The sequence below is a fragment of the Vicugna pacos genome, unplaced genomic scaffold (genome assembly GCF_048564905.1).
Source record: "Vicugna pacos unplaced genomic scaffold, VicPac4 scaffold_20, whole genome shotgun sequence".
In the NCBI taxonomy this organism is placed as follows: Eukaryota; Metazoa; Chordata; class Mammalia; order Artiodactyla; family Camelidae; genus Vicugna; species Vicugna pacos.
In genome coordinates, this window is record NW_027328741.1 from 76,616,693 (window position 1) to 76,639,566 (window position 22,874).

At 43.8% G+C, this 22,874-nt stretch overlaps 1 protein-coding gene across 1 annotated transcript in view; it reads right to left on the reverse strand.

Moving 5' to 3' along the window:
- Window positions 1–1,648: 1,648 nt before the first annotated feature.
- Window positions 1,649–22,874, reverse strand: part of LOC140694020 (uncharacterized) — a 36,049-nt gene continuing 14,823 nt past the window's right edge. The window contains exons 6-10 of the mRNA XM_072957509.1: window positions 5,076–5,102; window positions 3,207–3,265; window positions 2,857–2,974; window positions 2,197–2,320; window positions 1,649–1,915 (exon numbers count right to left, since the gene is read on the reverse strand). Coding sequence (XP_072813610.1) covers window positions 2,969–2,974; window positions 3,207–3,265; window positions 5,076–5,102 — 92 coding nt within the window. The 3' untranslated portion in view covers window positions 1,649–1,915; window positions 2,197–2,320; window positions 2,857–2,968. The remainder of the gene's footprint in view (window positions 1,916–2,196; window positions 2,321–2,856; window positions 2,975–3,206; window positions 3,266–5,075; window positions 5,103–22,874) is intronic.

Consider the following 22,874-nt stretch of genomic DNA (forward strand, 5'->3'; position numbering starts at 1 on the left):
TTGAAAGCTGAAAAGCACAAAGACGTCAAGTTTCTAGGGAGACCAATGCAACATATTAATAGTTATTTTCAGAAATTCTAATTTAACAATGAAAACTCTGGAAAGGGAAAATCGTGACTGAGAGCCAACTGCAAACACATGGAGAGCAAAGGCCTAGAAATCACAGTTCCTTTAACTCTGCTCCTAACACAATAGGAGAGGAAATTCCTCACTGAGGGGACAGTGGAATCCCATGCATAAGACAGGATACACAGTACAAACTGCACTAGAATTGGGGGTGATTTTTTTAGAAGAATTCTAAAGTTACAAAATTGCTGAAAAACTATTAAAACACTGACAGAAAGATTAAAACACACAGTCATATATATTATATAGAAACATATGTAGTCTGCTCCCATGTTGCATTTAAATACAAATATATTTGTTCATTTATGGGCACTTATGACTTTATCCCTGGTAGAATATTTCAACTAAAACAAATAATCAATATAACACTCCTTTGTCAAATCTACTTGATAAGTTACTCTGCTATGTAAACATAATGTGTCTAAGATAGATCTAAAATTAGTGAAAAAGAGCTTTGTATGGCTTCTTGAACTATTCTCAAAATTCAAAGCTTAATTTTAAAACAGATCTGAACAGTAATTCTATATTACCTTTTCCGTCGTGAAATGAACAACACAGTCTGTTGTCAAAATTCTGTCCTTACAATGATTCACGAGCACCGTATCCTCACAAAACTGCTGGACAGCAAGGCACTATCCAGACACTGTGACCCAACAAATGAAACACAATGAAGACAGTGACCCTATTTTGGAGGGCTTATAGTCTGTGTCAACACCAGGGTTTTATTTGATTGGTTTGATTGGTTGGCAAAATAAAATCAATCAAGTACTTTCTTCTATGAGCATTCTATAAGTCATGACTCTGCTGTTAGTGTCATGAGCAGGAAAGACTTAAGCATGACTTGATTAGATCAACTAGCAACAATCATCACTGGAGAGTGAGTAATAAAGAAGTTAACTGATAGCAATGCTTCTCCCTACATGAGACCTAAAATAAATCGACACTGATATCCGAAAAGAAAATGAGAATTTGAGGTCCCCAATAAGAAAAAAATCTAACAAGAAATCAAAAAAGTAAAGATTTTTTCATTAACGTTTCCTGGAAAGATTGGAGCATGGTGGTGTTGAGCTCAGATGCTAGGGAAAAACATGAGGGTCTGAATTCCCACAGCACTGGGTAGCTTTGACACTAATATGTCAGTCAAATTCTCTGCATCTCAGTCTCCGATGCATAGACTGGGGACAACCACCGCACCCATCTCCTAGAACGGTCCTAAGAATTAAGTTATTTTATATATACAAGTTTTAATAAAATACATCAGATATTAAATATTACCCCAAAAGCACAAGGAAAAATGAAAACAGAGATAAATTGGAGTTCATTAAACTTTAAAACTTTGCTTCAAAAAACACCATCCAGAAAGTGAAAAAACAACACTCAGGAGAAAATTTTTTCAAATCATTTATCTGGTAAGGAATTTGTGTATCAAAAAAAAAATTCCACAGCTCAACAATAAAAAGGCAACTCAATTAAAAAATGAAAAAAGAATCTGAAAAGATATTTTTCAAGGAAAATATACAAATGGCCAATAAGCACAATGAAACGGTGTTCAATAACATTAGCTCTAAAGGAAATCAAGTCAAAACAACTAGGAGAAACCGCTTCACATTCACTACAATAGGTTAAAATCAAAAAAAGCTTAACAAGCACTAATGAGGACACAGAGGAAGCGGAGCCCGCAGCCATTGCTGGTGAGGATGTAACACAGCGTGACCACTTTGGAAAACATCCTGGCACGTCCTCAGAGAGTTGAACATTTGGCTTCTGAATGATCCAGCAATTCTGCTTCCTGGGCACACAAGTAAGAGAACTGAAAACAAATGTTAACATAAAAACTCCTACAGGAATATTCACCATTACTTTTCGCCATTAATTTTCAGAGCCAAAAAACAGAAACAACCCAAATGTCTATCACGTGATGAATGGGTAAACAAAGGGGCCCAGCCATACAGTGAAATATTATTCAGCAATAGCAAAGCATAGAGTACTGACCCAGGCCACAACGTGGACAAACATTGAAAACGTTACTCAGTGTGAAAGAAGTCAGTCAAAATAGACGGTTCCACTTACATGAAGTGACTCGATTTGCATGAAATGTTCAGCACAGGCAAATCCACAGAGACAGAAGAGTGGCTCCCTGGGGCTTGGGGAGGATGGGGAAGTTGATAATGTCTGCTTATGCGTACTGGGTTTCCTGTTGGGGGGAAGAAAATATTCTAAGATTGACTGGGATGCACATTTCTGGGCATAGAGTAAAATCCGCTGTACATTTTAATGGGTGATTTGTATTAAAACTGTTAAGAACAAAAGCACCTCGGATTAGTACCTTCCATAGTAAATACAAATTGCTAACATTTATTACAGGAAGAAGAAACTGCCCTCAGCATGAAAGCAGGAGATCAGCAGATATTAGTTAACCGAAATTGGACAAGAGCATTTCACTTGAAACTGTTGCTGAGTGTACAAGAAATATTCAGACATGACAAGGAAAATCAGTTTGACATCACGAAGAAGCATTCTGCTTCAAATGCAAATCAAGGATTCGGCAAGCCCAGCTGCTACAAATGACCAGAGAAGAAACCTGGTTCTTAAAACAAGCACCAGAGCCAACAAGGAAATGGTGGTGAGGAAAGCAGGCGGCCTAAAATCTAGAACAGTGTGCTACAAATAATTTCTCCACTGAAAATTCAAAAATAAAATGAAAGTGATGTAATGCTGTGTTGAACTCACGTGAATGGGCTTCCTGCAGTGCTTGACAGTTCTGTAACCCCGAATGACTCAGGAGAATCAGCATGGCTCCTGGGAGTCCCCAAGTAACTGCCCATCAGCACGCTGACCACCATCACATCTGCCAGGGTTGAATTGCAGAGAAGAGAGCAACCTCTGAAAGGCACAGGGAATGTTGACAAGGGAATAAAAGGCTGCGGTCAATCCTGGGACAGAGGCCCTGTGAGCAGAGGCCAGAAGGCTGCAGGTGAACTGGAGTGGCCCTGGGGCAGGAAGGGACCACAGGGGAGCATATCTCAATTATCTCCTCTCTCTCCCTCGGGTAGGAGGGATAAAGCCTGCATCCTTCTCACCTGGAACTGTGGGTTCTGGCTGGCGGAAATCTTACCGACACGGAATGAATTTCTCAAGACTGCGGAAAAAGGAAAGAAAGCGAGAGGGATTAGGGAGCCAAATCCACGAGTCTCTCAAATGCTCCCATATTTATTGTGTATAATCAAAGTAAAAAGTCAATAACAGTTGTGAGATAGTAGGCAGGAACTTGGGGAAAGAAGGGATGAGACAGAGATTGTAGACTCCACCATGAGTACTAAGGCTTAGTTTACCTTTAGGGAAGTCATGGGCTGAGGGGAACAAGATACATTTTTTAGACATGTTCATTACAAAGCAGACCACCAGACCAGCCTGGTCCCTGTTTTGGGGATAATAGACTATCTAACACCACGCAGGCCTGGCGTTTATAGATGAGGGCCTGGGTCATTGCTGTGCAATTAGCAGTGTGCTATCTATAACCTCAAATATGCAAGCAAGGCATTGTCTCTGCTTTTTATGGCAAGGAGACAGGAGTGAGGATGCACAGGTGTTTGCTTTAAAGCAGTTAATAAGCACACTTTTTCTTCTTAAAGTTGACAGGCAGCTGGGATGTGTTACAACTTGTTAACTCAATCATGGGCTCCCACATGGAACCATTATGGAGGACATCCTAGGATGAAAAATCCTGGCTCTGGATCTTTTCCTGCCAGCTTCGGCCACTCCAGCAGGGTCTAGACACATCCCTGAATAACGATCCCACAGAACCACCTAAACGCTTAACTCCTGGTGCTTGAAACTTAATTTTAGCTCTACACAACTTAATGTAGAAAAGTTTCAGAAATAAAAGATATTATATTCTTTTTATATCTCATCATAAGACTGATTTTTCTGATTGCTCTAAGCTGCTTCTACATGGTAAAGCACCTAATTCTGCAGGTGAATTCAGTACTTTCCTTTGGGCATAACTAGACAGTCTGGGCTGTCTGACTTCTATTAGTCAAATACCAATACACTTAATTGATTTCTTTGTTCATCAATTTCAGCCTGGAGGTGAGGGTCTGTCACTATTTTCCTCAGCCCACCCTCTACTCTTTTCTCATCAGCATCTCAGGCCTCCTGAAAACAAAACAAAGCATTTGTTTCCCTTCATCTACACTTTCCACAAAGGCAACAGGAATCATCATGCCTAGAGAATGAATTCAACACAAATGTTAAAACAAAAATCTATAAACCTGAAGCAACTCCATCTCCGACTCATGATACACAATGACATGAGAGTAAGTGTGTCAGGTACAAAGCATGCGTGAGCCTGACCACCTCATTTCTATTCTTCAAAGGAAGGAAGGTTTTCGTATTTTTTATTATCATTCTTGGTCATTGTTTCTGATTAAGCCAAAAAATTTTTTATGAAATAATTAAGCACTGCAATAACAGATTTTCGCTGTATCAATTACAGAAGGAATTCAGAGGGGATAGGAAAACCCACCTCTGTAAAAAATGCAAAATTCCTTCCCCTGTTAAGAACACGAATACAAAATGCAACAGAGAATTCAAATTCTTGTGGAGAGGACAAAAGCCACAGAATCAAAGCAAAGTCATTATTATGACTCAATCCAAAATTCACTGGACAAACATGCTCAATGCATTCAAATAATTTTTAAGGCACACTGCAAACCATTCACTTAATTATCTACAGGCTAGAGGAAGAATTTCCCTCTATAACAGACAACATAAATCAATAAGTTGCCCCACCAAACAAGGAACAAACATCAGGTTTTTTGCAGTTCTGATAAATCAGCAAGTTTTAAAGATCAAAATCCAGAAATTTTAAACATTCATTCACACCAGAATGAATCAAGCACTTAAAAAAAATAAATAACCCAAAGAAACTAAACACATTGATCACGTACCTGGATCAATGAGAAATTCTTGTACAGCTGGAAAAAAAGAACAGTCTATAGACTTATACTTGAAAAATAAAACTACTTTTAAAGATAACTGCTAAAACACATTTCATCATTCATGTTGCCTTGAAAAATCTGAGGCACTTGCCTCTGATCAGAAAAGCAATTCTGAGTATTAGTATGTTACAATTCAGTGCCAGTTTGCTTTAGAAGAAAAAAGAAAAGCTACTGTTTCTCATCTTGCACAAAGTTTAAAGAACCTCCCTGCCTCTATCTCCTCCCATTTTCTAAGCTCATGCTCCCCAAACCTTCTGAAACAATTATGAGAACCTCTTATTCCCACCAATATGCCAAATCACAAAAGAGTATCAATTTATTTGTGTAAATATATACCTACACCTTGAACTGGAGGAGAAAGATTTCAGAAGGCTATATGGAACTTATTGCTACATTCCTGAAATCACACACATACACGTTCACAGAGACACAGACATATACAAACTGAATTACTGGGCACTTCACAAGCTAAGGACTTACAACTTCTAGAAGATAACTTTGTAGTTAGTTTAAAATACAAAACGGTCAGCTTTTGAAAGCCTTGAACATTGCAAAATCATCCAAATATCAATGAGATCCAATTAGCCTTCTCTGTAGAATGTAATTCCCCATGATGGCAAAGCAGACCCTAAGAAGTAGTGGATCCAAGACTCGTGTTTTTCACTAGCTATGATCGTTTTAAAACACGTAAACAGATTTAGAAAGGTATGTCCCTATGACATTTATTCTTATTGAGATGGCATATGTATTCAATTGTCTATGCAGAAAATAGGACCCATGATGGTGTTTAAGAAATATTTTGTGCATTGAAATATTTATTTTTAAGTGCAGACAAGGAGGGTGGGTATTACTCCATTGTAGAGCACCTGTTGTGCACGCACATGTTCCTGGCTTCAATCCCCAGTACCTTCATGAAAATAAATAAATACAAGTGCTTACTTAAAAATAAGAATAAATTTATATAAAAAAATAAATGCAGACTAAAAACCACTGCAATCTAGGAGCCACAATTATAATAAAAAACAAGTGTTTCTATCAAATATTGACTATACGCCAATCACAGAGACAACCACAAATCACACCTGACAACCATCACGTGTGATTCTCAGCAATCCTACTAAGTAGACACGGATGAGAAACCCGGCTCTGCGGATGAGGAGACGGAGCTCGGAGGAGCCGGGGACACTGACCGTCCTGCTCCCCGTGACACCGCGTCAGCCCAGGGCAAGCGCTGACAGAGCTGCACTGAGGGGACACCCAGCTGCATGGAACCATGGGGGATTGGGGAGTCCTAGAAAATACTCAAAAGTGTTCAATGAAAAACCAGCTCAAATATATTACTCTGTGCCCCATCCTCTAAACACAGAATATGTCTGGGACCTTTTTGATGCCTCCGTGTCCTTTCTGCCATCATCAGTTACGTGCCCTCTCAGCGCGACCAGTCATGAACTGGACCCCATACGAAGTGCACTCAGATGGAAGAGCTTTAAAAGCTGTTTTATGAAGTTTGTAAGACTGTCTATTCCTCACACAGGCGGTCATCCAGCACTACTCACCGGTGCGGATGTACCACCTGAAATCACACCTTTCTGCTTTTTAAAATCCCTTCATGTAATACAGACTTTTAAACAGCAAAGAAGCAGCTCAACCACAGACAGTGGACATCTTTTCACCAAACGGACTCAAACAGCCCATCGGACTACCTGGAAGCCCTTTTCTTCTATTAAACCCACTTCCAGGTACTTCATCTGATTGGTGGACTCGGCCTCTGAATGGCCTACTCAGAGAGATCCCATCCTCACATCCGGGGGTGGGAGAGGACCCTGCTGCTGGGAGAAATCAGTGAGGAAGGTGGACATCCTCCAGCCATTTCTGCACGGGTAGAAATGCCACATGCTCAGAAATTATACCCTCAGCACCCCTGGGCTCCCATGGACTGGTTTCACATTAAGCAAACTAATGACACACTGATGCAAGAAAACCAGAAATTTAATTTATTAATGTAACAGGAGATGTGAAACTACAAACCAGATTGAAATATCAGAGTTCAACCATGAGTACAGATTCTCCTCCACGGCCCAATCTCGGGCAGGCAGTCACATGGCAAGCGTGGACAGAAGCAGAGCAGGAAGGGTTTCTAGATTAACTCAATGGACTAAATTTCTGTTATAAGAACAGATCTACTGCCTGGAAAACAATTAATGCCAATCACGGGGCACACTCCATGGACAGTGGCTGAGACACGACAGTGAGCACCTGTATAACTCCACTTTCCCTGTCCTTTCTGGTCTAACTGATGCAGAGGTACAGAGATCCAGGGATGCAGATACCTGTAAACACCCAAAGCCCATCCCTGGGAGCCTGGAAACCAGATAGCCAGGATTTAAATCCCAGCTCTGCCACTTACTAGCTCTGTTACCTTGGCCAAATTACTTACCCTCTGTGTGCCTCAATTTCCACACTGTAAACCTGGGATAACAATCAAATCTTTCTTACTCACTTGTGAAAATTGGAGGATTCATTTCTGTAAAACTCTCAGAAAAGAATGTAGCACATTTTTGGTGCCCAACAAATTTCAATTTAATAAGAAAGTGATTTACAAGTCTCCCATCTAATCATCTTCTGTGTTTCATGACTATTCTGAGTCCCAAAGGAAATCCTTATTTCCCCTCTTATAAATTCTTGAGGAGCACCCTTCTGTTTCAAGCCACCACCTGTTTAAACTGAGGGGGGATTCCCTCCTCCCCACTCCTCTGGTCCATGGGAGACTGCTTCTCCCTTCACACCCCTGACCACTGGCCCACGGCTAGCCCTCCTCACACTAACAGATTGAGGTGTGAGTCCGGGGAGACAAGCAGGGCATATGAAAGCTTTCCTTCCCCTCCAGTGTTGGCCACCCTTAGGAAGCACCCGGGATGCTCAGTTCCATGGCAAGACAGTCCTGTGCATTATGGGTCAGAATCTCTCAAGGGAATGCTCGCTGTGGCCCAGAGTTACCTGGGACTGCGTAAGTCTCTAATTCTGGGACATAGTGTCATGACACTCACTCTCCCACAGCCCTGAATTTCATGGAGAACGTGGCTTCATCAGTAATAAAGGAGACATTTATCGCCTGCCTGTTCTTCTTAGTCATCTCTCAGTTGGCTGCTGGACACAACATGTGTATAAGTATTGGGTCCCCTTAAGCCCCAACATATATGAAGTAACAAAAATTCTGTGGCTTAACATTGGTTCAGGGCGACTGTCTAACTGTCCTGACTCTGCTGATGCTAAATTATGTGTATAGGAACTATGGAACCTCCTCAAATATCTTTCATCATAAAACCAGCTTTTCTTATTTTCCTGTTTCTCAGTAATTGCCAAAGACTATCAAATGATGGCTTCACACCAAACAGCAGTTAAGATTATGAGCCCTCTTGTCATACACACTGTGCTAAACACTTTACATAATTTCTAATTCTCACAATTCTACAAAGCAGAAATGAGTGTCCCCATCTCACAGACGAGGGAAAAACTCAGAAAGAACTGACTCAGGATCACATAGCTCAGTGGCAGCGCGTGCACGCAAACCCAAGTCAAAACACCACACCCCTTTGTATATGTACCAAATCTCCTACCACCCATTGACACACAGCGGTGGGGATAATACTTAGGGAACTCAGTACACTTTTCAGCTTTAAGGTGCTCCAGAGGCCGCTTCTAGCTCTTTTATAAAATCCCGGCTCACTGGTTTCTAACACTGCAAGAAAAGTCCGATGTTGCAACTGTTTGCACAGGAAGTCTGAAATGTTCACAGTGAGATGATAGAATAAAACTAAGACATAAGCAGAATAATATTTCCAGGTAGTCAGACATAATGGACATTGTGCTACCCTGAAGCACTAAGCAAAGGAATCAAAAAAAAAAAAAAAAACAAAAAACGTTGTTTAAGACTTCCTTTACAAACAGGAAAGTTAAGACTGTAAGAAGGTGCAACAGCGCCACCTATGGCTTAAAAGGCCTTCCTGGTTGCCTGGAAAGGTGCAACACAAAAATTGCCTGTGGATCAGAAACAAGAATCAGATAACTAAAAGCTTATGTAGCACATACTGCTCTCCTAGTCCTCATGTCTTGCACTGTAGCAAAAACCAACAGACCTGTACTAGGCCTATATTCATAAAAGTCATGTCTGTATTTTTCCAACAGGAGGTAATCTAAGTATCTTGCAAAATACTTCTCAAAGAGCCAGGAAATCATAGAAGTGTATTGAAATACAAAAACATTTATTTACATATTAAAACAGCATGAGCTTTTTTCTATTAAAAAATCTGACATGTCAAATCAATGTTTTGATATTTTAAAACCTATTAAGAGTGCAGAAAAATAAATCAAAATTTTCTTTAATCACAAAAGAGAGAAGCTTATTCCCTGAAAATGATCAATGTGGATTTTTCTAAACTTAATGCTTCTGGTCAGAGTCCTACGAATTTAAATGTCTGAGTGTATAGTTACACGGCAGCATGAACACTGAGTTGTAACAATACACATTCTGTGTAAATAATCTTCAAGGTCGTCTGCTTAAGTCAATTTAACTAGTCCCTGTCTCAATAGAATGATACAGATTTCATTAAAACTTCATACTGCACGCACACACACACACAAAACCCTGAATCCTTGTTACTTTAAGCCATATACATATATATCCATATTGAATATGCATCAGAAACAAGCCACCCTCTTTAGTATTCACAGTTGATCCTTCTAAACTATCTGTCATTGTGACAGCACATTTTTACTAAGCAGCTCTTGGATGCTTTGTATACAAGGCGTCTACCTCTCACAGTCAGACATGGTAAACGGCATCACTCAAATTTCACAAATGAGGAAATATACTTAAGCCATGGAAACAACGTACATATTTATCATCAGGAAAGAAAAGAGTAAAGATTTTACTTTCAATATGCACTGACAAACTTTTCCTCCATACTAAGACTACATACATAAAACAAATTCAGTCATTGTAAATTATTCTGTCAATAAGCACCACTAGAGAAAAACAAGCAACATCATTAGCAATGATTGGACTTTCAAAGCCCACTCCTATTTTGCACTATAATCATTTTTAATGTTTTGTTTTTAGTGCTTACATAGCACTAATATAAAGAAAACATAAACTATTTAAGTCATTACCTGAGAATGCAACATTTGTGAAAATGTACAATTTTAATTTATGCCACTCTGTCTCACATTCTCACTGGTGTCTCTCCTTTGAAGGCCTCATCAGGCTGAGATCGCCAAAATCGGTCATTTATGGACTCACAGGAGTTCGGGAAACCACTCAACGGGAGGCTGATCAGAGGAGAAATTGAGAATGCATCCTGTGCAGCCTGGGTTCCAGCACCGAGCTAGGCACCGCCAGCTGCGTTTGATTTGGGACAAGCTGCCCACCTCTCAATCCCTCAGCTGCAAAAAGGAGACATTGATACCTACCGTCAAACACCTGCTTTGAAGTAAAATATGAGAAAAACAGTTTAGCCTTTGGTAGGTGTCCACTCACAGCAAGCTTGGTCATTATGATGATGAGGATTACTTTTAATAAGTTAAGCTAGACCAAAAATTAGAAATCACCATAAAGGAGAAACATTTTAACTCAATAAGCATTTCCTTTTGAATGGATTGATAAAAGTTCTAATGATTTTTTTAATAAACCAAATTTTGTCCATTAATTTTAGATTTACCGGTTTATGGACAAGTCTCCAAAAAAAGAATTAGAGGCCTCTAACCTCTGAATACTAAGAAAGTAAAGTTTAAAAAAATTATGGGGGAGAGTATACCTCAGTTGTGAGAGTATGTGCTCAGCAAGCATGAGCCCCTCAGTTCAGCCCCAGTAACTCCATTTAAAAAACTTTTATTTAAAAAAAAGGAGAATTAAAGGAAAAAGATGGAGGACTACAGAATTTTTTTAGAGAATCCACTCAGATTTAAGATGGGGAAAAAATATCCATTTCTCACAGGAAATCTTGAGAACTATGTAAACCGGATCTGAGTTGTCTAGTCTTTAACATTATTCATGAATTCATATTACCAAGTCTTAAAACTACCTGATAACCCACAGTGGTGATAGTGATCATAAAACCTGCCAATGCGGATCGAACTCCGGCTAGGACTGCTCTGTTCTGACATCTCTGCCCCTGAGGCCTCACCAGGATGAGAGCACTAAATTTTGTCATTCATGAGCATCTCGTGTAAGTCTTCCATTTGTGCTTCTCAGTCTCCTCTCACCAGCCCCTCTGAGGGAAGCACTGTTATCATCTTCCCCACACGCAGATAAGGTCACTGAGGTACAGAAACTAAACCTGCTCCAGGTCACATCGGCATTAAAGGACGTCTGTATTTCTGCTGTTTTGCGATTGACAAAGGAATCTGAGATATCAATACAAGATAGACTGTTAAATAATCAAGTCTGTCAGCTCTTCACCTCAAAGAGCAGATACTATAAATTCCTGATGTAGGATGAGGCTGCCGCCACAAAATGACTCAGCTAGAAATTAATATCCAAGATGAAGCAGCGGATACACATAAATATTCATGACTGTCAACTCCTCTCACGGGTCTTGGCCCTTCACTGCCTGAATGGGGGTGAAATCCCCACCCGTGTCTGGGAGGGTAGCGCGGCTCTTCCAAGTCTCACCCAGGCTTCACAGGCTGTTTCCCCCTACAGACTGTCCTAAATGATTAAAAAGCTCACAAGATTTTTACACCAGCCAAAACTGAAAGACATTTCTGCATATGGAGCACTTTCTCAGGCTTAAACCATTTTTGCCTACACTCAGCAAGGGGGAAAAAAGAAACATGACTCTGCAAAGTCTCTTAGCCTTACCACTCACAGGAGTTGAATGGTCTCAGCACAAGATGACCCTTCACATTACAGGTTGAGAACAAAATAAAGCCGCCCCAACAACAAGCACTCCCAGAGACAGCGCTCAGCAGTCTTCTGCACACTCACGGTTGTGCAGCCCTCACCACCATCTATTTCCAGAACACTTCATCACCCCAATAGAACACCCCTGTCACTAGCAGTCACTCCACAACCCCCCTCCACCCAGCCCCTTGCAACCATCATCTGCTCTCTGCCACTGCATGAGCCAATTCTGGGCATTTCTAAGATCACTGAAATCAACAATATGTGGCCGTTTGTGTCTGGTTCCTTTCAGTTAACGTGCTGTTATCAAGGCTTTCCCATGTTGAAGTGGTATCAGCATGTCTCTTTTTTTCTGAAAATGTTAAACTTTATTAGAAGGTGGTAAATACTATCAAAAATAGTAGAGTGGGGTATAAGGGGTGGGGTTTCAAAGGGAAAAGGCCGGGTTGAGCAGTCAGGGTGGACTACCCAGAGCAGATGGCTTTTTTCATATTCCCCTTTATTTATTTTTTCTTTTTTATTCACTCTTATGTCTGAATAATATTCCACTAAATGGAGATACTACATTTTGTTCTTTCATTCAGCAGCTATATATGGACGAGGTCCAGAAGAATGAGTGTAAGTGGTGGCTAGCAGGGATGGCATTTAAGCAAAGGGCAAGATGTGCTTTCAAAAAAAAAAGGTGAACAATCAGAGGCACAAGGAAATTCAGCGCGTTTCTGAGAAAGTGCATGGTTGCTTCAGTAGGACTGCCATGCAGGGCTGTGGGGGATAGTGACAGGAGACAAAGTGAGGGAGTCACCTGAGAATATTCCCCACTGCAAGCAGCTCAGCCAATTCTCCTCCCTCATCCTGTATTTTAGAGACATTTTTGCTAGCTTTTCTCTTATTTCAAGTAACAGTACTTTAGTTACACATCTGATCATCTGCATCAGACCACATTAGCTCCAAGCCACAGAAAATCATTCACTGACCGGAGCAGCTCCAAGACATAACATTGATGGACCAGGGAGTCCTGCAGCATCCCATCCTGCAGGCACAAACCACACATGTTCCCTGGTGATGTCCGGAAAGTAAAATGCATGGAAATATCTCACTGCTGCTGCACGACATCTGCCCACAAATTGCCCCCAAATCATGCTGGCACAGCACTACTCAACCCTCGCACTACCCAAAAAAAAAAAAAAGAGAGAGAGAGAGAAAAGAAAAGAAAAGAGAAGAAAAGAAAAGAAAAGGAAAGAATAAAGCTAAGAAAGCAAATTTAGGCTCTTCCATTGAAAACCAGCAACCATCACTGCCAGTATCTGAGCTGGAATGATCCTGACTTCAAAAACCACTGTGCAGTTACTATTCAAATGTGACAGACATATATGTATTTCACTTAGATGATATTACAATAGGATTTTTCTTTTCAAAATTTCCAGTTGCAACAATAGCACAAGAAAGTTTATGTTTCATTTTTTTAAAAAAATCAATTATTTTCCACTTTGTTAATTTTGAATCTATTATTATTTTATAAAGGGAGCTATGCTGCAGATTATAAACCAAATATCTGGCTTCTGCAAACAAGACCTATATGACTTCACTATTTCAGAGCAAGCTTTAATGATGCTTTCAAATTGGGGGCGCTCACTAACAGCTCTTTAAATACTGTCAAAGATGTGCTATTATGTAATGCAAAGGGTCTACCTACACATCAACTCAGAAACCAAAGAAACTACACGAAAGCCTTAGTTTATCATTTTAAAATATTCCTATTATTTTGAATATTAAATTTCTTAAAAGATAAGATATTTTTTGAGAAAGACATCAGTTGTATTAAAATTCCTCTCACCAAGAAAGCAATCTTTATCAAGAATTACTACCCCTATGAAAATCCAAAAGACAGGACGTTTCTAGCTAAGTTAACTTACAGATCTCAACACAAGCCTAAATCCTATCTGCTCTCACTTGAACGAGCCCAGCAAAGTCCTGGGCTACTCTGGAACTTAGCTCTTCTGTTCCATATGTTGGCAGAGCTAAGATCATCACACAAGGCAGGGAAGGAGAGAAGAGGTAAGTCCACCTGGCGGCCTCCATCTGTTTACTTCCAGCCACAATGTGTCGCTAGAGCGACCCCGCTAACAAGCCCTCCACACAAGGAAACCCGGCATCCACTCTGCCCCTGCGGTCCCCAAGCAGTCCCGACGCCCCTCTCCCACTGGTGGCCTCCGAGCCTGTGAATGGTCTTCTAATGACCCTCCCAGTTGGTGACACCCTCCCCCTCTTCCCCGCTACACACACACACACACACACACACACAGCCAAGGCAGCCTTCCCAAAGCACAAATTTGATTACATCTCCCCCACTTCAAACCCATCAGAGGCTCCCTGGTAGAGTTCTAGCCCCACCCCCGACCCTGCTTGTCCATCCTCACCTCAGTACCAGGTCCCCAGTGACCTCAGGGGCCCCGTGACCTGCTGCTACTTCCCACTAGCCTCCAGGCTCATTTTAACTGTTTGTCAAGGAAGTCTTCCTTCCCTCCAACCTCCGCACTTTGGATTAGGTGCCCTGCTGTGTTAATAAAACATTTTAATCTAAGTCAACTTCTGACACTGCTAAGCTCTCAAGAAGCAAGTACATTTTGCTTACTACTGTGGGTCCACCCCCTCTCCCCTAGACACTCAGAATTGCGTGTGTTGTGAATAAAAGAATGAAGGGGTGGGACTCAAAAGGACAGGCAGAGCTGCTCTCCTAAGGGTCACTTCCTGCTGACACCCTTCACTGCCTCTTCTGTGTCAGTTCTAGTAAAAACCAAGCTCCTCCAAAGCCCTCCACCCCTAGGCCCTCTCCAGTGTCCTTCAAAGCAGGGTCACCCACCACCCTGGACCACACAGGGCAGTCTCCCCGAGTCCCCACCCCACAAGCCTCCAGGCCTCTACCCGGGCTGCTCCTGCCACCTGAGTCACCCTCTTGATTCCTTCCCCTGGCTGACTCTTACTCTGTTCCCAGAACTGAATGTAGAGCCAATTTCTTCCAGGAAGTCCTCCCTGATGATGTCCTTTAGCTCTTGGCTGGGCTCCATCTACAGCAGCACTGCTTGGCGACCAACTGGTATTTGTCCACCTGCTCCTATGAGACCATGACCTCTTGGAGGCCACGTGGGAAAAAGGAGTGAGTTGACAAGAGGGGTGGGAAGAGCAAACAGGAAAGTCGCAGCTCAAGTCCCAAATTCAAGGATTCTGTCTCAGATAAAAAGAATAAACTGTTTCATACGTGTGTCATTTGGCTATGATTTTTGTGGCTCATGGAAAACAAGAGCTTGGTGTTCAAGCCTGAAATCCAAGTTACATGCAAAGAAATGTATATATTCATATCCAAAGGAAACCAGAGCTGCTCAACAACACTTTGCAGTTAAAATCCAAAGGAACTTTGATAAAGGCAATCTCCCTCTCTCTCTTTATTTTTATTTATTTATTTTTTTTGGTATCATATAGTTTTAGAAGTATTTGTATAACTAAGTGATGGCTACAGCCTATGATTCTGCACTGGAGTGTTTGGGGCTAAGGAAGCCCAGATTACATGCACTGTGTAAATGCAATCACACCAACACAATGACAGGCGCCCTAGTGGCTGAGCTGAAGTTCCAAAGCAGAGAACCTTATGTTGGAAGACAGCTCTCAGTAGAAAGTAAGAAATGCAATGTTCTGTACTCAATTTCATTAGCTTTATGAGCCATTAACAGATAGTATGTCTTGTCTAATGAAACCCCAAAATATATTGTCATCTTCGATTTTCTCCATCTGACTGTTTTATGCTAAATTTGGATATCAAACCCTCACTCCATACGGAAAGCTCAGGCCTTAGCTGCAGCACAGTTACATCCCGTGGAAGAAAGCCGATCAAGGGAGAACAGGAGAGTTTCCCTTCAGAAGCTGCTAAGTGTGGTTTTGCACCTGTATGTCATTTACAACCACGCCATCGTCAAAGGAGTAAGACCTTACATCTGTGGGGCAAAAAGCATTGCGGTGGTTCCGAACCATGAAAGAACACTGAGCTTTGTGCAACAGTCCTGAGGCACTTAAAGCGTACTTTCTCTGAAAGGCTCCGAAACTGACTCACTTCACCATTTCAGGTACAACCGGAATTAGTAGAGAGAACATGCCCTTGAAGTCTGACAAGGCCCTGCTGGAATCCTGCTACAGCATTTACTAGCTGCTAAATGAACCAATTCCTTAAACCTCTGAGGAGGCTTCCCAATCTTCAAAACGGGGCTGCCACCGCCCACTTGGGAGGCATGGATGTGAATGCAACACGCAAGTAGGGCGGCCGACTGGTACGTGACACGGGACCTGGTTAGTTTCCCTCCGCTGCCCTTCTCCCCCTTTAAACTTGCACTGTTCCCCCTGGTAAGGGTGAAGCCCCAGGAACAGACTGCCCGATTCTTCTGTATATCCCCGGATACATACCTTACCCTTAGGAGGTCAGAAAAACAACTGCCTCCTCCCCAGTCACTACCAATATTCTTAAGAGTCTGGGTTTTTTTTAACTCTATGTTTCAGGGAGACTATTCAAGAATTGTTCAACCACCGTTCTCCAGGTTGGCTCCTCTCCCAACGCCCATCCCTTCTTACCTCAAATCTTCTGTCTGATTGCCTTTTGTTCGTGGGAAAGAGAGTCCGCTAGGGTGCGGACTCCCTAGGCCTCCCTCCCTTCATCACAGGAGAGTGTGACTACATTCTCCCAACTCCCCACTCCGACTCCAGCTTCTGAGGAGTTTCCCCTTCTGGACCCTGCAGCCTCTGGATCGTCCCAAGACGCGCACACGTGGCCAAAACCCTCTCTTCAGATTTCTTCCTGTGTGGCCCTGCCCACCCCCCAGAACCTTAAGGATAAATGCCATTGCTCTGAAAATCACAAACGCCGCTGACTGACACACCAAAGCTGCATGGTCCGGGCTTTCCTCCAAACCAGGCACAGCCCTGCCCCCCCTCAGACACAGTCTGCACCTCTTGAGATGAGCTGATCCACTTGCACGGCTGTGAACACCAGCTAAGAATGACGAATCCCAATGTGTATCTCTAGTCCGGCTCCTTCACCTGAGCCCCAGGCTCATAGACACGAGTGCCTCTTGGAAGTCCTAACTTGGATGACAAATGGCATCTTAAAAATGCCATATGTCAAAAAAAAAAGGCCTTATGTCCACCATTTACTCTAGACTTCGATTCCTGGCAGGTACCTCCCAGGCTCCCCATTTTAGTAACAGCCCCAGCACCCACCTAGGTGTTTGAGGTCACATTCAATTTCCACTGTTCCCTCCACCTGGCCCTGCCCTGGAATCAGTCTTGTTATTTCTGTCACTAAGCCAGTCTCAAGTCTGGTTCTGCAGGGAGCACGATGGAAACCCACAAGCTCACAGCAAGGTGCACTGAGTCACAGTCCTCCGAAGGGAGTTCCCTGGAGGGGGAGGCATCTCCTGCTGCCAGTCACCTCAGAAGGCACTGGATTCTCACAAAGAAGGACCAGAAGAAGGGACTCAAGGATCTCCCGTGATCTGAGGTTTGAAGGGCCCGAGGTCTGGGGGAGCTCCTAGTTAGCTGACACTCCTGTCAGTGAGCAGATGAGGATGGTAGGAACCCAGGCAAGTCTGTTCTCGCTCCGACCCCTTTTCTCTCGGGAGTCACGGGAAAGGCCAGTTTCCAGGGCACAGACCGGCCATCACAGATCCCAGCCTGCATTTGCCAACCCAGACAGCCTAGACTCCTACTTGCGACTCTTACTTCTGTTCTGTTCCCCCCCAGAATGTGATGGACTCTTTCAGAAAGTCTGGACTGTCTCAAGCGAGACCAAGTCAGTGAAGGATGAAGTGTCCACATTTGGACCAGAGCATGAAAGGAGAAACAAGGCCTCATGTCCAGCATGACGGTGGTGGCCAAGCCCTTTCCCTGGGTGAGATGAACCAGGGTCGGGGTGAGAATGCAAGGTCCCTTCATGGCTGACAGGGGTGTTGGAGACTCACTACCACAAAATAACGACACGGCCGTCAGTGGTGGACATCAGCTGCAACAGACACAGAGTCAGCTATTTACTGCCAAAAAGGGGTAAAAGTAAAGGCCGGTGCAGGGAGGCCTGCACGGCTGCTGAGGCAAACCACAGACCCGGCTCTGAATGCCCACTGGCTGAAGCAGAGAGGAAGCTACGGTCCCCTTTAGCGGTCCCTGTGTCCACCAGATCCAAGGGAACCAGTTACTTAGGACAAGGCAATGTTTTCCTGATACTTAGAAAAACCAGCCTCATAAAGGGAACAAAAGAGTGGCATGGTTTTAGGCCCGCTCCTGCCCCTCTATGAATGCAAAGTAAAGTAAATGGCACTGGGAAGGTGAATGCAAAAAAAAAAACCAAAAAACAAAAAACCGGTGACTGCTTCCTCCAACAGCGTCCCCTGCAGCTGTCACCTCCGTGGCGGCCACTTCCTCACCAGTGACCGCCGGCCAGGAAGCGCCGTCACGCACGTCACACAGCGACAGCCAGGAACCGTGTGCCGAGCACGTTTGTGTAAAAGCCAGAATCAAGCAAGGTGCTGCAGATTTTGACTTTCCAAGTTTAAATACTCCATGAAAAAAATCCCTCAGCAGCCGCCTAAATCAATTCGCATCTCACTTCTTCAAAACAAATAAACAAAATTAGTAAGAGAGCATTTGTTACCAAATATAAGGACGAACTAACAGGTTCCTCAAAGCAAGGACTTTAACAGATATCAAACTCCAGTGGGTGATGTGCTAACATAGCAAAAATTCCAAAAAAGTAGAAAATAAGATGACTAGGATAATATACGAATCATGGCAACTGTTAAGTTTTTGCTTTTTATAGCGATGGAGACGGCACAGAGGGCGATCTGGCTATTCCAATGCAGGGTGTGCATAGCCCACATTTTCAGACCCAACAACATGCTCACGGGGTGGTATAAGGGAAAAAGGAAAATAGAAAAAGGAATAGAGGAACAGCCAAAATTAGAAACACACGAGAACAAAAATGACTTTGACAGCATTTACAAGAAATTACGTCAGTGTGATGAGGACAGGGACGCGGGGACGGTGAGACCCACCCTCACCTCCTGATCCAGGGAAGGCAGGGGCCTGAGGGGAGCGATGCTGCCGGGGGACCCCAACGTGGTCAGCGCCCCAAACCAAAACTTCACCTAGATGCGTGTAGACAGCTTTTGAGCTACAAAATGTGGTCGCATTTCAAGCTGGGCAACTTTACTCACTCTCACCATGAGGAACAGGGGAGAATTAGGTTCTGCTCCTGAACCAAAGCATTGTTTAAAAAATTAATGACTGTGTAATAATAAAAGCAACAATGGAGTAAAAGTCACTGGAGGAGAACGTGCTTGACCCGAGCTCACTGGCCACGTTATCTCACTGACGTTCAGATGCTGGCTGAGCCCTTATGGTACCAGAACAGACAGACCCACCAGGAGGGAGGTTTAATGCGCTGCTGTATTTTGATGCCGGCAGCCATGCCTGGTACACGAGGTTCTGGGTAAACAATGGTGACAGTGTCAACCACTATGGGCTAAGCACACATCCAGCTACTCCGCCAAATCCCAAGGGCAGACTTCAAAAGGCAAAAACAAGCTGGCATTCTCTGTTGGCTCTGCAGAATCAGAGCCAAGCAGTTGCTGAGCAAAAATGTCACCAGTGCCTCCTATGACAAAATAGGAGGCACTGGCGTGGGGCTGGGGCAGGGCTCCAGGCTTCCACTGATCACCCACCAGTCTGTTCCGGGGGGTGAAGGAGGTCCCTGCTTTCATTGCACCGATGCACCTACCTTGAATGACGCCTTAGGACTCAACAGGAGGTGACAGGTGAGGTGAACGGAGCCAGCCTTGGTGTAGCACGGTTCTGGCAGCTATGCCCTCAGCAGTGCCCAGTTTCCTAAACCTGACACCTCATCTCCAAGGAGCAGAAGTGTAGTGTGGGCATGTAGATCACAGGGCCCTGTGAGGACAAGTACAGATCATGGCCACGACATGCCTCTCCCCTTCCTTAAGCCATAGAGGAATGTCCGGGGAGGAAGTGAAAATTATTCCAGAGCCCGCCAGGCACCACACGCAGGTGGGACACGGATCCCCTGTGTCTGTCATTCACAGGACTGGTGTGGATTTTCTTTTTATCAATTCTCTGGCATCTTCTCCTCCATCTTACCAACAACAAGAAAGTAGAATCTGACCTTAGAATGACAGAGAATCACAGAGCCCCTCCTGCACATCGGGCCCGGCAGCACGTGCCATGTCCTCCGACCGTCACCTGTGGGACCGCCATGAGCGCTCTCCAGACTCAAGGCCCGAGGCCGTAGGCCGGGGAGACACAGCTCACCTCACTCTCCCCAGTAAAGGGGGACCACCTCTCGGCAAAGACATCTCACCCTCTTCTGCCCGAGGGACAGCTTGAAAGATACACAGGGAAACATAGTACAGGGTGAGGGGTTAGGCAGCCCAGAAGAGATCGTCTGCACTTCCAAGGCAGAGTGGGGCCTTTGACCTAATCACAGGGACAAAGTGAGGACGAATTTTTCCCTGCTGTGTCCCATACACCGTGACACGCCTTTCCCTGCGTAAGGAGCTAATTCGGAAGCCCCTGGCAGTGTTTCTGATGTCCTAACTTGGCATGGTGGCTGTCAGGCAGGGGAGAGGGCCTGAGCCGTGCTGGTGCTGGGCCTGGGAGGCAGGAGACATCGGCTCCACCCTGAGCTCAACCAGCACCTCGTTCTGCGTCTCGGGATTCAGAGTCTCATTTATAAGCAAAGGGATGAAACTGTCCCAGGACAGGCTGTCCAACAGGAATGAAATGAGAGTCATGTAAATAACGTTTCCCAGTTGCCACGTTTAAAATGTAACAAAAAAAAAACCAAGTAACTGATTTTAAGAACAGACCTTACTTATTCTACTGTATGTAAAATACTATCATTTTGACGTGTAATCAATATAGAAAGTAACAAGATAGTTTATATTCTTTTTACTAGACAAGTTTCAGCGTCTGATGTGCATTTGACCTACAGCACATCTCAGCTCAGACCGGCCTCCTCCCCAGCACTACTAACAACAGTAGCTGTGGCTACTCTATTGGACAGCAACTCCAGGGGTCCCCCCAAGTGTCCTGGCTGAAAAGGGGGAGTAAGTGTCCACACTAACCCTAAAAGGATCTCTCTGAAACAAAGGCGGATTTAGTTTTAAACGTCTGAAAACCGGCGAGCTACACCTCCTTCCCGCCTTGGCTACAAGAAAGCCCTCCTCCTTGATGATCCCATTCTGGATGTAGGGAAGAAATCTGTCACACAGCCAGGGTGGCCCGGCCTTCAGGTTGACTTGCCTGCTGTCTGTGTCCAGTCCCACGAAGTCCTCCTTCTCAAATAGGATGTAGAGGAGGGGGGTCTTCTCCCCAGAATTTTCGGGGTCGCCATCCAGCCACTTGGACTTGGGCAAGAAGAAGAGTGACTCAGTGAAGTCGTCTATCCTCTTCTCCACCACCCTGCAGTCCTCGTAGATTGAAGGCCACGTCGGTGTGCGGCTGCTCGGCCACCTCCCCATACAGCACAAAGACAAAGAGCTGAGAGTCGTAGAGCGTGGTGCCATACAGCTCCTCTGTGCGTGGAGCTTCTAGAAGGTCTTGGCCAAGAGGCAGTCAGTAATGGTGACAAGGCCCATGACATTGCGGTGGGTCTGGAAGTCACTCCATCCATTCTCGGGCGCATAGAGATACCTATAGTAGATACAGAGTGCCCACTGGGAGCCGCACGGTCTGATCTGGCTCACCAAGGAGATTCCATTATAGATGCAAAAGAAATTCTCTAAGATGATCCCCACGGGTTGGACCACAATCGGGAGAGTCTGGTGGTCCTCAGCGCACTGCACGTAGTCAGGGGCGTTCATGTTGCAGGCCCTGCCGAGAAGGGAGGGTAAATCGATGTACATACTGTGCTGTGGGCTGCGGGCCTCACTGGGATGCGGCGACCTGGTGTGCACAAGCCAGAAGGCAAGGGAAGTCCAAGCAAATCGGGGATAATTTTGTCCTCAGCGTCTGCACATGGCTACTGAAGCTCAGATCACATTACCCAGCTTTTGGTCTAGGCTTTCATCCCCTGCAGAAAAGGATCATTTCTTGTTTTCTGTTTCCAAGCACCTAGGCAGGCCCTGATGCAAAGTCGGTGCTCAAAACTGCTGAATAAATGAATGAATAAAGGAACTGCTTCCCCACCCCTCAGCAGGATATAATGAAAAGAACCATAGTAGGATCAAAATATCTGGATTTCAACACCAATTTATTTGAACCCCTAAGGTGCAGAATAATGGGTAAGAAAACTTGCTTTGGGGAGGAGGGTACAGTTCAATGGTAGAGCACGTGCTTAGCATGTTCAAGGACCTAGGCTCAATCCACAGTACCTCATTTTAGAAAAATGAAACAAATAAATAGACTTAATTAACCCCCTCAAAAAATATTTTCTCCATTCAAAATTCAAAAAAAAAACCACCTTGCAATTGACACAACATTGTAAACTTGACTATACTTCAATTAAAAAAAAACTTCTTGCCTTACAAGAATATATCTGGATTATGGAAGTTTGCAAATGTAAAATGCCTAGGGTACCACCTGCATAAGAAGAAGGAACTGTACAAATGTACTACCCCTCATTTATGAGCCATTTTTCCTTTGGGGAGATTATAACCTCTCAGAGATATTTTTCTCATATTAAAAAAAAAAGAAAAAGAAAACATTACCTGATTCTCCATACTGCTGAAGAATCAGATAACCCTATGAAAGCATCTGACCCACAGAGTTTATTCAATAAATGTTTGTTGAATGAATGA